The 15,894-nt window shown below is 39.2% G+C and overlaps 1 protein-coding gene across 1 annotated transcript in view; it reads right to left on the reverse strand.

Moving 5' to 3' along the window:
• The window catches only part of NPC1 (NPC intracellular cholesterol transporter 1), a 28,077-nt gene that overhangs the window by 8,556 nt on the left and 3,627 nt on the right, over positions 1-15,894 (reverse strand). The window contains exons 2-14 of the mRNA XM_040547857.1: positions 12,363-12,485; positions 11,013-11,119; positions 10,277-10,452; positions 9,209-9,376; positions 8,296-8,545; positions 6,478-6,554; positions 5,424-5,794; positions 4,805-5,031; positions 4,159-4,259; positions 3,114-3,216; positions 1,947-2,136; positions 1,371-1,553; positions 529-643 (exon numbers count right to left, since the gene is read on the reverse strand). Coding sequence (XP_040403791.1) covers positions 529-643; positions 1,371-1,553; positions 1,947-2,136; positions 3,114-3,216; positions 4,159-4,259; positions 4,805-5,031; positions 5,424-5,794; positions 6,478-6,554; positions 8,296-8,545; positions 9,209-9,376; positions 10,277-10,452; positions 11,013-11,119; positions 12,363-12,485 — 2,191 coding nt within the window. The remainder of the gene's footprint in view (positions 1-528; positions 644-1,370; positions 1,554-1,946; positions 2,137-3,113; positions 3,217-4,158; positions 4,260-4,804; positions 5,032-5,423; positions 5,795-6,477; positions 6,555-8,295; positions 8,546-9,208; positions 9,377-10,276; positions 10,453-11,012; positions 11,120-12,362; positions 12,486-15,894) is intronic.

Here is a 15,894-nt window from a genome sequence, read left to right on the forward strand (position 1 = left end):
GTTTGTTAAACAAGTAAGCTCCCTCCCCTGTTGGAGAACCAATGGCAAGTTACACTAGGAGTAAACCAAGCTCATTTTGAAGGACAGCTCATTTACACTTCAAGGGTGCCTCTAACACGCTAAGGGTGAGCTTCAAATAGATTTTTATCACTGGGGCACCTTTGCCCAATCAGTGGAAAAATGATTGAATGCCATATAGGAGTCAACATACGCTTATATTTGAAATATTCCCAGTATCCAATTTAGACTTTAGTTGCTACAAATATAGTACAAAGCTCCTGTCTTTTAAGCAAAAAGATCTAATTCCGAATGTCAAGTTCTTAGTATAGAATGCGGCCTCACTCCGCTGGTCTTAGAGCTACACTGGCCTGTCCCAGCAGAGGTAAAGTTAAACCTGATTATAGCAATAAAAAGCTAAGCTAAGCTTCCTCCATAAGGGAGCTTTTGCTTTGTTTAAATATTTTAGCTTTGCATTTATTCTTACAATATGCAGGTATGATGTGAATCATTTGAAGATAAGGGTCTTACCTAAGAAGAATGCTACAGTCTCAGAAAAAGATGACAGAAACATACTAGGTGCCACATCTCCCAAGACTCTGCCAATCTGTTTATCCAGAGTTTCACCCTCAAGGCGTTCATCTCTCTGTTTTAAGATAATTTATTATTAGGAATCATGGAATTAAAAAAAATTTCACATTGTTTTAAATATTCAAACATCCAAAATCATCATTGCCACGTTACCATAAGTTACATAAACTGATTCTAATATAAAAACAACATGAAAATCCCACCCTGTTGCCTTACTACTGTATTTTAGGTTAGGTTTGAAGCAAGTTCAATGCTTCAGCCGAAACCACACACTCACCAAAAGCAATGCCAGGTGGTTTGTTTTTTTTTTTTGGTGTGTTATCAAGCCTGTTAAACTACAAAGCTGATTACCCACCCATTAAATATTGGTGCCAAAAGTTCCTGGTATTAAGTGTGTAGCTTACTACACAATTACTACTCACAGTGCACTAGAATTACAAGTGATCAAAATAGTAGCAGAGTTCTGCAAGTACCGAAGAGAGATGTTAAAATTATTCATTTTTATATCCTTAGTATGTGGACCAGAAGCCATAATAAACAAGCTTGATATCAGCTGACAGCTAAGAATGAGCAGGAGTTTCCACATTTTGGGGGAAGGAGTGAAGGGAGTGGGATAGGGCAATTTCATATAATCTTGGCTTTCTCCAAGACCACTAGATGTCCCCTGATATTCCAGAGCTGCTCAGACTGGGATGAGCACTAGAGTACAGAGGACTTGGCTCCAAAGTAACACCCTTCAAAAATAAGAAATACACATTTAGAAAACCACAAAAAATAAATACCTGAAGTGTCTGCACTATAATAAAAATGTTGTCCACCCCAATAGCCAGCACCAAGAAGGGAATGACTTCTATCACAATCAGTGTCAGCGGGATTCCAAAGTAACTGAAAATGCCTATAGAACACGCCACTGAGCTCAGTACAATCAGGATGCCTGCAATACCCAGGGAGATCTTGGAATCCACCTAAAAAAAAAAGTTGTAATAACTGTTAACCAAATCAGCACCACCACATAGGATAGACTATAGCAAAGGCAGAAAGCTACATTCTTTTGTAGAATGGAGTTAGTAAGAAACTTACTTCTGTTCAGCCCCCCCGCCCCAGAAGAGACAGTACTTAAACCTGGAGCCTTAAAACTTGTAGCTAACTGCACATACAAAGTGAAAATAGATCTAGCTGAGGAGGTGAATAACATCTGAACTGTCAAGTGTAACAAAAAGTTTCCCCCAGCTCTAAGTCAAAAGAGGACTCAAGGCTTTATAACAGGATTGAATGCAAGTGTTCCGCAAAACTACTTCAAAAGCTACTTAGCAAGCTGTAACTTCAGTGTTTAGAAGCAATGAGAACTATAAACATACCAGCAGTCTTCTCCAGCTCTGGATATGTCCCAAAGCTATGGAGATGTACACAAACATTACAATATAGCTTATCAAAACAGTGCCGATATCACTATTGCTTTCACGATTGATTTCATCTTCAATACTCCGTTCAGCAGAGAACGATATAGTCAAGTTTGGATTATGATAGTTCCTCAAGAAGTTAATAAACCTAAAAAGAGAGGAGAATCAGTCACACTTTAAAGAATAAAACACCTTGTAGAAAAGGCTTGTAAATTGGCTGAAGACAAATTTGAATTATCTGTGTGGTACAGGAGTGCACTGTGGTCAAATAGTACTTTGAGGCACACTTCTTGTTTTTAAAACTGTAATACTGAGATGGGGATGCTGGCTACACATCCCTAGAACTTGGCTCCAAGCACTAGAAATACGCTACGCTGAAATACTTTTCATGTTCTCTCCAGAGGTAGGTGATAACTAGGTATCTTGCGTAAGCTATTTCAAAGCAAAAGTGCAGTCTTCCTCAAAGCTAGATCTATAAGTACACACATGAAATATGACTACAGCTTGCTTACAGCACTTGAACAATTTACTAACCCTTATTTCAGTTCCCCTAAATGAAGGGAGATGCTTGTGAGGCATGCAGATGCTAGTTATACTTGCACTTAGCCTCAGACCTTCTAGAACAGAAGTTTGTTTCATCTGAACTATTCGCCAACGCAGCTGGCCTGTGTAAGGCAACAGCAGCTCTTCGGTATGGTGAAGACAATGAAAGCTTTTTAGATCCTCATTTGGAAGATAGCTTTTTAAGAAAATGACAGTTTAAGAATTTCAGAATAATGCTGTACCTTTGCACTGGTGGTTACAGTAGAGCAGATTGAAAGAAGTGCCTAATTCTAACATGAGCAACACATCAAGTTTTCTGTAGCTACTTACCAGCAAGTACTACTAAACTAGATGGTCACTAACAAGACAAGAACTTATCTCTTCAGAGCAAATTAAGTATATCAGATTAAGCGAGTCTCATGACCAGTAACAGTCAGTCCTTTACAGGTTGTGCTGCTTCTCAAAACATCCCTGTAGTTACACAGAGCAACTGCAAGTACAGCAGAGGTGTTTCGCATGCTTCTATGTTTAAAGGTTGCTTTAAGTACTGTATGCATTTTAGAATACAGGAAGCATACTTACTCTTTTTCCCATGCCAAGGCTTTCATTAGCTTTCTGGAGTCATTGTAGTAGTTGTTAACAGGAAGAGTAATAACAAGAGCTGTAGCATTATTATAGTTATCACCTGTAGAATAGGAAAAAAGTGCCATGCATTATGAAACAGAGCTTACATTCCAGTGTTGGCAGGAGCAATTAAGTTTTAAGGGGTATTCAATCAGTCCCAACACTACATTTCTATTGAATCCAATCTGTTCAAACACAATGAGTTCTCAAACACTTTACTGAAATAATCTGGAGTGCTTATCATTCATTCCTATATTCTAAAGTAATCATTCATTATCATTTTCATGGTATCCTAACATTAAACAGTTGTATGCTTAGGCAAGGTGCTATCACATAACTAGTGCTTATGACTTATTAAGAGACAGGATCTGGCTTCCTAACATTGTATCCTCGTATACTTATCTTTTAGTCACAGCAAGTAAAAGAATCTAAAGTTAATTGAATACTTGCCTTCCATGGCTGTTCTAGCACATTTGCTTGATGTATCAATCAAGCTGTTTAACTGGATAAGTTACTGGAATGAAATTCTGGCTTAGAATAATTATGGAAGGGTTTCCTTTGTGAACACCTTAATCTCAAGCTTCCTTTTCAGACCAGTGAAAAAAATACTCCATCTCAAAACCCAGATACATACACATCCCGGCATGTTAGCTTGAGGTACTTCACATCTTTCTCTAGTCCCCAGAAACTAGAGATCCTTTAGCAGGCTCAAACTTCATGTAAGACAGAACACTTACATGCTCGTCAAGTGTGTTCCTGTAACAGACTGCTTGCATTTGGCACTTCTGGAGTTGTCTGCCTTCATTTTCAGCACTGGTCAACTGACCGGTTAGTTAAAACATCCTTACTTACTGCAAATTTTTTTAAGAAGTTTTTTAAGAAGTCAGCTTTCTCTGGAGTGCATTTAAATAGCCTTGTTAAACAAGAAATCAACTTTAGCACCAGAGAGAACAAACAACTAAGTACTCTCAAGACTTAGAGTGCAACACTTTTTGCCACCTACCATCATATCCTCCCAACACCAGCCATGGAAAGACAGGTCCACCAAATGTTCCTAGGCAGGGATCGTGAAGCATGCTTGTGTCATTCAGTGATGCTGGAGCCCTGAAGAGATAATCAGCAATAATTGTCAGCTTATGCTTGACAACTTCAGCACAGCAGCACCAGACAAAAACAAAGTAAAAAGCTATTCTGTTATTACTGACCAACTTGAAACGATATTAAACTGCTAGTGATATATTGCACCTATCCTATGTTTGCTTTAAATTTAAATACAGTTTTAAAGGTGTCTTCCTTAGAGCTTCTAATGAAAGGAGTGACTTCTACCCAACATAAACTTAAGAGAAGTCTTAGGATTGTCTTCTCTACCAGAGCTTTATTACTCAAAGCATACGAAACGTGTTCAAAGCAAACCACAGCCAGTGTCTGCACCAAATCAAGATTAACCTGAAACCTGATTCAAACAGCTCCTGCTGAAGCACTAAGTACTAAAGTAGTAAGACAAACATGCTATACTAATCTCCAACTTCACATAGTACTGCGGATTGAAAAAGTGGTAAAAACACAAGGAGTCCATCAGTACTAATTAGTTTTGTCAGCAAAAGTCCGGCTTGCCTACCATTTAAAGAATAAGTAATAGTACTGCTTACCTAACACAGTATAAGAAGTGAGTGTGGTAGTCAGCATAAACAAAGAACTCATCCCCAACACTATGATCTAGGACAGAATGACTGTTCTGAAAGTAGTTGAGTACACTCAGTATAGTGCAGTTGTTGTTGTAGGGAGCAAGAGGAGCCAGGCAAATGTCTTTCAGCGTTACAGTCTCATTGTCAAAAGATGCAGTTATGTTTACAATAGCATCCTGCAAATCTAGAACCTAAAAAAAAAAAGAAATTAACATAAGAGCAGCACAAGAAAGCATTTTCCTTGCAAGACAGAAATAAGTACATAATATGTTCCTAGAAATTTCCGGAGGCAATGGCACAATCAACAGGAGTGCATGACTAAGTCACTTTATTTAGGTGTTCACAGTAAATTTACTTGGGACTCAGCTTGCAAGTCCATCAGAAGAGGTCAAGATAAGGTTTTCAGAAAGAGGCTTCACAGTAAGAATTATAATATAAGGATTTTACAGTAGGAGTTTTGATATATCTAGTAATAACTAATGATTGCTTGGACAGACGCATCACCTTACAGATGGAAGCCAACTCCATGTTGTTATACCAGCTAGCAATGTTTGGTTCTTTGCTCTTGGGAAGTCTCAGTTACCTGATGGAGAATTTCTTTGGTGAGTGGAGGTCCAAAAGGCACATTTGCTCCTGATGGGTAAGGTGAAAAGATGTCTGGATGGCTGTTTGGCGCTTGAATAATGAGTTGTTCAGTACGAAAGAAAGGCCCAAAGTGTTTGTCAAAGTACTCCTTCTCTTTGCGGGCTTGGCTGCTTGGAGCTGACCAGAGATCTACAGGGTTTGTAGTTGCTTTAATATACACAAAGCCTGAACAGCACATAGCAACGAAGACCACAGAGAAGAGAATAACGGGACGTGGATTTCTGACACAGAAAGCACCCCATGATGTAAATGTCATCCTCAGGCCATTCTCAAACCTTTCGCCAAGCCTCTCACCACAGGTAATTTTCCCTGTTAAAAAAAGTAAACAGGAAATGTTTCAGTCAGTTTAAACAACATTTTCTTGCAGCACACTAACAAGGTTGGAATTTTACTCTGCCCCTGATGCTCACTACAGAGCTAGGGTCTACACTGACAGTCAAATCCAGGGAGTAATCTTTGCGATCAAAGGGCAGAGGCCAGTTTGTACCTATACTGCCCCTTCTTGTGCAGGAAGGTCTTTGACAGCTGTCACAGCACATAAAGCCAGGAAGCATCTAGAAGATGCATGACCATTAAAATACATGAGCTACCTCAGCTGCTATACAAGTTTATCTACAATTCTTTGATGGCAGGGGAAGCGCAGCCAACCTCTATACTTTGAATGGACACAGACTGGTCAGAACATAAGTTGAGTTTAGCAGTGTTCCCTCTCCTGCACCCCAGAAGGGATACAAAGCACTCTAAGTGCTCCATATTACCATATCCCCACCCATACTGTGCACTCAACTGTGCAGTCAGGGCTTTCAGCAACTAGCGAAACAGGGTTAAGCACTCTTCTACACCAAGAGAGGTAACTAGCCAAAAGACTGAAATATAGTACTGTAACAATGGATTATATGGGCTAGCAAAGCTAAAATACTGAAGTGTCCCCACAGGAGACAGATGCATGTAAGCCAAGGTTAATAAATCTATTGCTCTTATGCAAGACATACCATTATCACGGTGAGAGTTCACGGAAAAGGCTATATTGCTGTCAATTGGTGTGTACTCTGAGACAAAGTGCCGCCTCCTGTAAAAGAAAAGGCTATGTTACCACAATCCCTCCCAAAAGGGCTTCTTCTGGTGTTCGTACACTAAAACTAGAGACCAATGCTAGTAAAAAATTCTTCATTTGACTCCTCCAGAATGGGTAGGCATCTTGTTCCTCCTATCACCATCCACTGAAGCAATCTCCAGCTTCTTTAATCCTTCAGAACAACCCATGGACTTGTCAGATTTCTTAAATTTCTCCAGCTTGGATCAAGAACATGTTCTGTATAGAAGTTTATAACAGCACAGAGAACTTCCTTAAACTGATCATAACTTAACGCAGTAACATTAGTAAGACATCTGCATTAGAAATATTTGACTTCACTAGTCAAATGCCTTAAGTTACATGTATTTAGGTTAAAGAAATGTCACAGCAAGGCAAGAGACATAAAGCTATTTTTTGTCCTGAAGACAAACAAGTTACAGCATTGAACTCTTACAGACGTATACTGCACACACATTCCCAATACCTAGAGTGGATAAGTTCTATAGCAGATGGTTCATATTAATCTCATCATTAGATCTCCTAATTATGGGCAGGTATTTTCAGCTATGAACCACACATCTCAGACACCCTCACCATTCTGTTTCGTTTCTTATATATGTGGCTCAAGAAGATTACTAGACAAGACTGCTGAGCATGGCACAAGTTTTTTGTACCCACTGTCCCTGCCCAGATCCAGCTTGTTACACGGCAATTTTGGATTCTGGGTCATAATTGAAAAGCACTACCCTACTTAAGGGCATTAGGTGGCTGAAGCCTCTAGAAAATGCTAATAAGAAATATTAATAGGTTTCCACTGCTCAGGACGGCTAGTACACCCACTCCAAAACATTTATAGCTACAGTAGATTGTATTCTTTACTGGTGAGCATTGTGTAGCACGGAGAAGCTTGCTTGCTGTGCTTTACTTTACAAAATGCTGTTATCTCTGGAAGCTCACTTTGTTTGGTATTTTCAGAACAGAAAGACAGAAGTAGTCATGACAATTTGCAATAGGGCAGTCATTGTTTTGTTACAAGTGTTAGTCTAAATATAAGTTACTGTTAGTCTGCTATGATAGCATGTGGCCACCAATACTAGATACTGCTCTTTCCTAGTGATCACGAGTTGAATTCTTACAGTTTTGTTATCTTTAAGAAGCTTTCAGTGATTCTTCTCCCAGCCACATATCCTGACAAAGTAGAGCACGTTGTACATAACTTGCTTTCACATCTAACAATAGCCAGGACTAATAGAGGTTTAAGCTGGGTATTAGGAAAAATTTCTTCACTGAAAGGGTTATGAAGCGTTGGAGCAGGCTGCCCAGGGAGGTGGCTGAGTCACCATCCCTGGCTGTATTCAAGATACATGTATATATGGTGTTTAGGACATGGTTTAGTGTTAGACTTGACAGTGCTAGGTTAACAGTTGGACTTGATCTTAGAGGTCTTTTCCAACCTTAACAACTCTATGAAACACTGCATGTGGTAAACAGGCCTCTCCATCACTAGAATTTTCTAGCTCACTCCAGTTTTGCATCACCTAAACAGATTTTTGCACTCACTTTCTACAACATGCTTTTATGAGTTAAAACAGCCCTTGCAATTTTAAGCATCTGTCACAGAATAGGACTTTTGGCTGGGTGATCCTAGAAGGAAAAGCATAAGCTTTCTGTACTGGGCAAAGTTGTCTGGGAAAAGGCAAGTTACTTTCAGAGCTGAACATTTTAAATGCTTTACCTGTAACACCAGATACCAAAAACAAGCGCAAAAAATATAAGTAGAAATCCCATGTAGGTGATCCACATGATGACATACATAGCATCCAAACCAAACAAAAGCCAAGGAGCCGGTAATGGAGGGGGTTGAGGTTTTGGACCACAAACAATTGAACAGTCTTGACAGCTGCATGGTCCTGTTGAATCATCCACAGACTCATTACAGCCTTTGGTAGCATTGTTCATAGGATTCATTCCATGGACAGGAACATCTATGACAAGCAAATAACACATTGCAGAGCCAGTTTACTACCAGGTAGAATTCACACCTTCACAACACAAGCTTCCCAGTGTATGAAATGAATCCTTTACGTTGAAGTCCCCTTTACACACAGTGACTTTTCTCAGCCCCGCAGAAGAATAAAACCATTGCTATCTTCCATAGCAGGCATAGCAACTACTTAGAGTTGTCTACTCACTAGGTAACTAATCATGTTTTTAAAACACTTCAACCTGTTAACCTTGTTGCTGTGGGTCATAGAAATACTTTTAAATTGTTAAGCACCCTCTGTCCCCAACTATTCAGACTCCGAAGCCCATAACAGTTTCCTTACGAAAATCCTGAAGGATCAGGACATTGCCCTGCTTCCCCAAAGAATACAAAAACTATTCAGTTTCCTAAGACGGGTCCCATCCCTTAATGAGTTTTAGACATCTATAGCAAGAAGCTGAATAGAAAACAAGTACAACTTTCAAACAAACAAAAAACACACACGAACCAAGATGATCAGTTTACGTTACATTGCTTTGAAAGCCTCTGACTGCATATAGTCATTACTGGGCAACTGTTTAACAAATTAGCATGTTGTCTACTGTATGCAGCCTCTGACAGAAGCTTGACAAGCAAGGACCATCCCCCCCTTTTTTTTTTTTACCTGAAAAGATAGGAATAATGCTGAAAGGAGTTTGCCCATTGTCCTTGCTAAACATGTACTCAATCCAGTTGGTAGCATTGCAGTCCTTGACTTCCTTACCACACAGTAGCCCCAAGGCTTTAACATTACTTGATGGAGCCTCAACATCTTTGCAGGCATTATACATTGCTAGAAAGAATAAAGACAGAAGTCATTAAACCAACATTAGAATTTGGGTGAGCATTTTGATTTTGGGAAAAAGTAAAGATCCACCAAGTTTAAAGAAAGTGCTTATAGCTTTCAAGATGAACATCTTAAGATAGTGAAGTAATGCTTTCAGTTTTATTTAATAAACATTGTAGTGTTTTGTTATGGCTATCTTAGTCTATGTAGGCCAGCAGAACCTGCATTACACTAGAACTTACTTCACTGTTAGAAGGAACGGAACCTAATATCAAGTTATTCTTTCAGAAGAAGTTGTAACTTAAATGATATTCAAGGCACTTTTGACCTGTAGGCCCTACATGACTTTCAAGTGTCTCTCAAGTGTCTCATAACTTGATTATGGGTTAGTATACAAAATGCTCAAGGACTGAATTAATGCTTTAAGCTTGCTATAAAACCAATACAACCTGAACTTATTTTTTTCCTAAAAACAAGATTTGGTTTTCTGTACTGGACTAAAATAGTTCGTTTCAGGAAGAACGAGTGTCTCAGAAATGAGAAAATGCACTATGTATGAACTTGACTACCATTCTCACTAGCCAGTTTCAATATCAAACAGGCTTTGGAAATTCAGTTAGCAACAACTTTGTGTTTCTGAAGATAAAGTCATCAGGGTTAACAGCAAGTAGACATTGACACTGAAAATCTATACATCTGAATCTTCAAAACACTATTATGTGTCAGTGCAAGGGTCTCCTACCTACACAGAAGCCAGCGTTCTAACAGTTTTGAGGGGGACCTACTGGCATCTCTTTGATGCCTTGCACTTCAAAAGACTCAGAGTTGGCTCCTGTCCCCCTCCCAACTCTTCCAGAATAGTTACCTTGATAAAGGTCTAAGTAAAGTATCACATCATCTACTCACCATTTGCAAAGCCTTCTCCAATGAAGTACTGCAGCTCTGTAATGCTGCTTTTGTTCTCTTTTGAAACTGGATCATAATAAGGTATGGTGCTTGTAACATTCAAAAACTCAGACTGATTTGGACTGCAAGTCAGTTCACAGAAGAGGTTAATCAAGTTGTAGAAACATGAGGGACACCTGGGTAGGAAAGTCAATGAACAGCAATCAGATTAAGTGGTAAAGATGAGACATCAGATTTGACCTCCACAGTTGTAAACAGTCTGTTCAGTGACAAAGTATTTAAGATCTATATCTAAAATGTATATTAATATATATAAATATGTACAAAATTATCCATACATTAATTGGTGCTTAAAATCATTTAATACTCTCCAGGCAAAAGTATGAACATTACTCACTAGCAAGATTCTATATGCCCCAAATAGCAGATACAAGCATAAGTCGACTAACTTCAATGAAAACAAGTGCTGCTACCAGGAAGATTGAACAGTACACTTTGTCAGTAGCTCAAGACAAGCTACGCTAGTATTTATTCCACCAGCTAACTCAACCCATACTGCAGTTGTTTCATGGAGTTAAAGTCTCTTGATAGGAGAAAAGAAGTTTTTACAAGAGCTCACTCCAATAAGCCTTTAACTGAAATATCACATCTTCTACAGTTTAAGTAAACAGAAGTGGCTTGATGTGCTTTCTGATGTTAAAAAAAGCCCTAGCTGCTTAGCCATTCATTAGCATACCGGGAAAGAAACTGTAGAGGCAGCTGCAAGTTGTTTTTCAAAGTCTGAAGCTGAAGGACATCGCAGCAGGTACTAACATTGCCAAAATATAAACCCGGACAGAGTTCCTTAAATACAAACAATATTGAGATCAGTGCAGGGGGAGGAAGAAAAAGCACATTTAAGATTAAAAAGTCTTTATAGTTGAGGGTTCTATTTCAGCATATTTCAGAAAATATTTGTTGCTATGGGAGAAGCATAAAAGAAATAATCAGTTTAGACAGTGAGATACACTAGGGAATAGGGAGAGAAGAATCACATGCATTATTCAGAGTGTCACTTCCTTTAAAAAGCTCTTTCAGATGATCTTTAGTCACCAGGGTCTACATATAGAATTATAATAGTATTTGAGAGTCTATTAGCAAGTGGACAACACTTATTTATCCAAGTTGAAAGTATTCCTGCAGCTTATCCTTTAGTACAGAATCTGATGCTATCCAGAAGGTAAGTTTCAAAAGGCAAGCCACTAACCAAAGTCACTGATCACCTGGAAGAGCCCAGTTTATAGAAAAGAGATGCATTTATTTTAAGACTAGTATAACCACTAGCAACATACAAGAATAGTCCATTAAGTCTTCTGAAGCAGCGCAACACACCAGTCAGCTCACCTACGTATTTAAGTCATCGCTGCTACCAGCCAAACCACCATTTAACTTTACAGCTATTTCACACTTTAGGGCTTGGAACTACCATCTGCCAGAAGACAAGCCTGGCAATACCACCCCGTGTTGTACATCCAGTCCAGAAACTCGATTTTAAAGTTTGGTTTTGTTCACTTTGGCAGCTAAAGCCCAGATACAGCCACATGGTCTCATACCAGGCACAGCTAAAGAGACTGATCGTTGCCCAAATTTGCTCCATCTGAATGACTGGTGTCAGTTATTACTTTCCGAATTAAGGAATAGGTTGGGAATGATTGTCTGATAAAAAGTACAGTTTTGGTCTCATCTTTTAGAGATCTGAAGGACATAACTGACAAATGTCACAAATCAGAAGGGTGCTAATAACAGTCAGGCTAAGGATTGCTCAAAGCAGTGAGAAAATAGGCAGGGACGTGAAGAAATCCTACATTTAAAGTTTTGTTTGTGCAAGTCTGTTGATCACATGCTTTGGATACCTCATACCCCTGAATAGAAACAGTGGTGTATCACCGTCACACCATTGGGACTACAATCTACACCTGCAAAACGACAGAGTCTGTTTACCTTCTGATCAAGTCAGAATGAGACAGCTAAAAATCATAACACAGGTCCAAGAGAACTCCAAGGTGTAAGAGAAATAATTTTTAGCAGATCTCCCGAAGAAGCTCACCTGCAGTAAGTCATAGCCATCCTTTGGTAGTGCTATCGGTGGTCCGTCGTAAGCACAGTTGTATCTCTTGTCTCCGGATGCAATTCCACATTCTCCATACCAGACACACGATTGTGGAAGTACCTAACACAACATGATGTAACTGATCAACTGCAAGGAACAACTGCCGAATTTTTCAGCTACTTGGAGTTTGCATGTTACCACTCCAAGGGTCACTTACAGTCCAGATTAGATAACTTCTTGTAATTTTAATCCGAGTATGTACTACAGAAAGCACCCACCAAGAAAAGCATGCATTGACATGGCACACGTTAACACCCTGATCTCCAGCTCAGCTTTCCTCCCTTCTCGGCCCAGCAACGGGCAGCAAGTACTCTGTCTACAGTTAAGTCTAAGTGGAAGAGTTACTGAAGACAAAAAAAAAAAACACATCATCAAATAAAAGGTGCTCTAGAAAAGAGTTTCTTCATGCCAAGACAGTGCATGCGATTAGTGAGTTAAACTGTCATTTCAGAGCACGAGTCAGTGTACAGGGAGAGAAGTACATTGCTTAAATGCAACGCTTTCAGTTCTCCCTGCCACCTTTTAGCCCTTCTTGCAAACCCAGCCACCCCGCAAGAGATTTTGAGGAAGTACCAGCATAAAGGATTGTGAACCAGAACTTGACAGCTCTGCATTCACCACAGAAATGCCACTTATTGTGACAAATTCAGAGGATATTCTTCATCAGCACTTGGAAATGTAAGCATGCAACAAGCAAATATGCAAGACGGAATTGGAGCTTACAGTGGTAAGAAAAAGGTGTTAGGCATCACTTAAAAAATGCTTAGGTTTAGGAACTACTGGGAAAAAAAAATAATCAAAAAACCGCTCTTTATTAGATGCCTACAGTGAAGGAAATAGAAAGAGCACAACAGAACCTTGAAAGCCTTCTGTTTCTGCTCAGTAGAGCTAATACAGAGACATCTGAAATTCTAACCCCAAAATATTTACTCTGAAAATTAAAACATTTAAGAAGCAACACAACGACAACTTGTTTATAGCAGAAGTTCAAAAACAGCTCCAGGGTTTTGCGAAGCACCTGTGCGTCGGCAAGCTCTCATCAGAAGACTGCACGGTACAGTTTCAGAGATAACTGACCTATTTTTTTTTAATCTCCCAAACAACCTTGACTTCGCATTTGTGGAAACACCATATGCTTATACGGCAAGGACAGACTGCTGCGCTTAGTGCCTGACCACGACTAACGCTGTTTGCTGACCAGAGAGGCCCCTGAAAGGCTGTATTCATAATGCCCCAGAGCAACCCGAACCAACAACAGTGCTGCCACAGTATCCATTTTTTATGGACTTTTAGGCATTTTTAGGCACTGGATTCTTTAAAAAGCATGTTAGCAATTGGATGTTTTGCAGGGAACAGAATCAATTTATCTGAACTTGTTAGAATCATTTTCCCTTTACTTAGCCTGGACAACACAGCCCAGCTCAAAGCTACTCACTACAAACTAGGTCCAAAAAAATCAGTTTAAGTACCACTCACCCAGATCACTACTTCATTCATCTACTTCAGCATCTCTTCTAGCCAAACCTGTAACCAGCTGTCAAGTGTTCCCGTTTCTTGTATACAAGCTGCCAAGCAACCCTTCAGGTTGCGCTTTTAAACACTGGATGTTTAACACCCAACATAAGCCAAAAAGTTAAATTGCCATAAAAACTTGGATACTAGTTACAGAAACACATTGTGAATTTGTTCATGCATGAAATAAATACACAATGTCTAAGCTAACAAACAGAGTTTGAAGTCACTATCTCCATTTACTTCCTTACACCTACATATTCCAGTTCTAATAGCAAATACCTACTAGTAGAGGGAAGGCTCTGGCGTCTGCATGTCAGAAATGACTCAGCCATCTCTTCGAGCAGCAGCATAGATTCACTATTATTCTCACAAAAGGGTAAAGATTTGAGCTGTTTACCACCATCAGTGAGGCCAGAATTAGGTATTTCTTGTATCTTGTGCAGGCTTTCATGTTTAGTCTAGAACGGTTTGCAATCATACTTCGGAACACCTTCTGTGCTGCATGAAGGTTTGTAATTTAACACATCCTGATTTAAAAAAAAAAAAGTTATCAGCCTCCTCTTTCTGAAAAGACTTAACTACTTCCAGAGTGAAAAGTTCCACGCAACTGGTAACGCAAAAAACTTTTCATGGGGGCACTTCTTCCACAGAAAGATTTACTTTAAAGTAAATTTCAGCTGTCCCATCAGGCTGACTAGTAACTTCTGTTGCTTTTACAAGTGTTATCTGCATAACAAAGGAAGCGTTAGCTTCACATAACTACACAGACACAACAAAATAAAACACTGGCTGTATTATGTTATCACATAGTTGTCTATAAATTCACCCACAAGGTTTTCTGCCATCAGGATGGAACAAAAAAAATATGTATTTGCACAAGACAAGCCTGGTCACACACAAAGAAGTATTCAGTTATTTCACAAGAAAATAAATCAAGACGAGTTATTTTGGCTTATCAGGGTCAGTTTACACTTGTAAAAATTTGAATAAAAATTTAGAGCCCCATTATTCAAGTTTGACATGGATAAAACCTCAAACAGAAAAAAAAAACACGTTTCTCTCAAACTTTCAGCCTGTTTAGAGAACATGAGCAGGTCAGTTACTCTTAACTACTAGAAGATCACTTAGGCCTAGGACTGCAAGTTAGAATACTCCATTTTATTTCAGTGTTAACATCAACCATTCAATTTCAGTGACAATCTAAGACTAGACACTCATGCTGTGATCTAGCAGGATCTAATAAAAGTTTGAATTTGTTCCCTGAACCGATAAGCCTCTGGTGATACTTGATTTACAGTGGTCAAACCAAGTCAGTAAGCAAGGATGAAAAAACAACCAAAACTTTTGACTGTTAACTTCAAATGACATCAGCGTAGCTCTCAGATATTAGCAAGTTAACAGCATGCTCATCCCTGAGTCAGCCACAAAGCATAGGAAAGGGCTGGTCTCCTGGTGTTCAGTATCCACAGATACCCCCAAGTTACTAAATAACTTACACCATCATCACTGATAAGATAGAGCTGAAAGTTCTTCCCCCAGAAACCCTCTAGTAAAGGCTAGTGTAAGTTAGAGAATAAAATAAGTACTTTGTTCTTTCCACGCCTTCAGAAAAACATTCCTCACTGGTAGGAAAAGATACAGATGAGTAACTGTTGTTGTAAATAAACCATAGTTAACAAAAGGTACTGCTTGCAGAGTCAGGCTTCTACATCAGTTAAGATCTGGGCGAACAATTGTCACCTTACTTAACCGGGTAAAAGTTCTGGTCCCAAGGTGCAGTGAGAAATGCGTTGAACCAAGCTCCCTTCTAAACAAGGCAAGGTACTCCACGAGGCTCTAATGCAGGTATTTTAGAGAATCACATGAAGTCCTCAATATTGTGAAATGAGATTTCCATAAGTATTCTCCCAAGCAATAAAAAGTTGGTTTTAAATTAATGCTGTTCCCTCCTGCC

This window comes from Cygnus olor, chromosome 2 (genome assembly GCF_009769625.2).
Source record: "Cygnus olor isolate bCygOlo1 chromosome 2, bCygOlo1.pri.v2, whole genome shotgun sequence".
Taxonomy (NCBI): Eukaryota; Metazoa; Chordata; class Aves; order Anseriformes; family Anatidae; genus Cygnus; species Cygnus olor.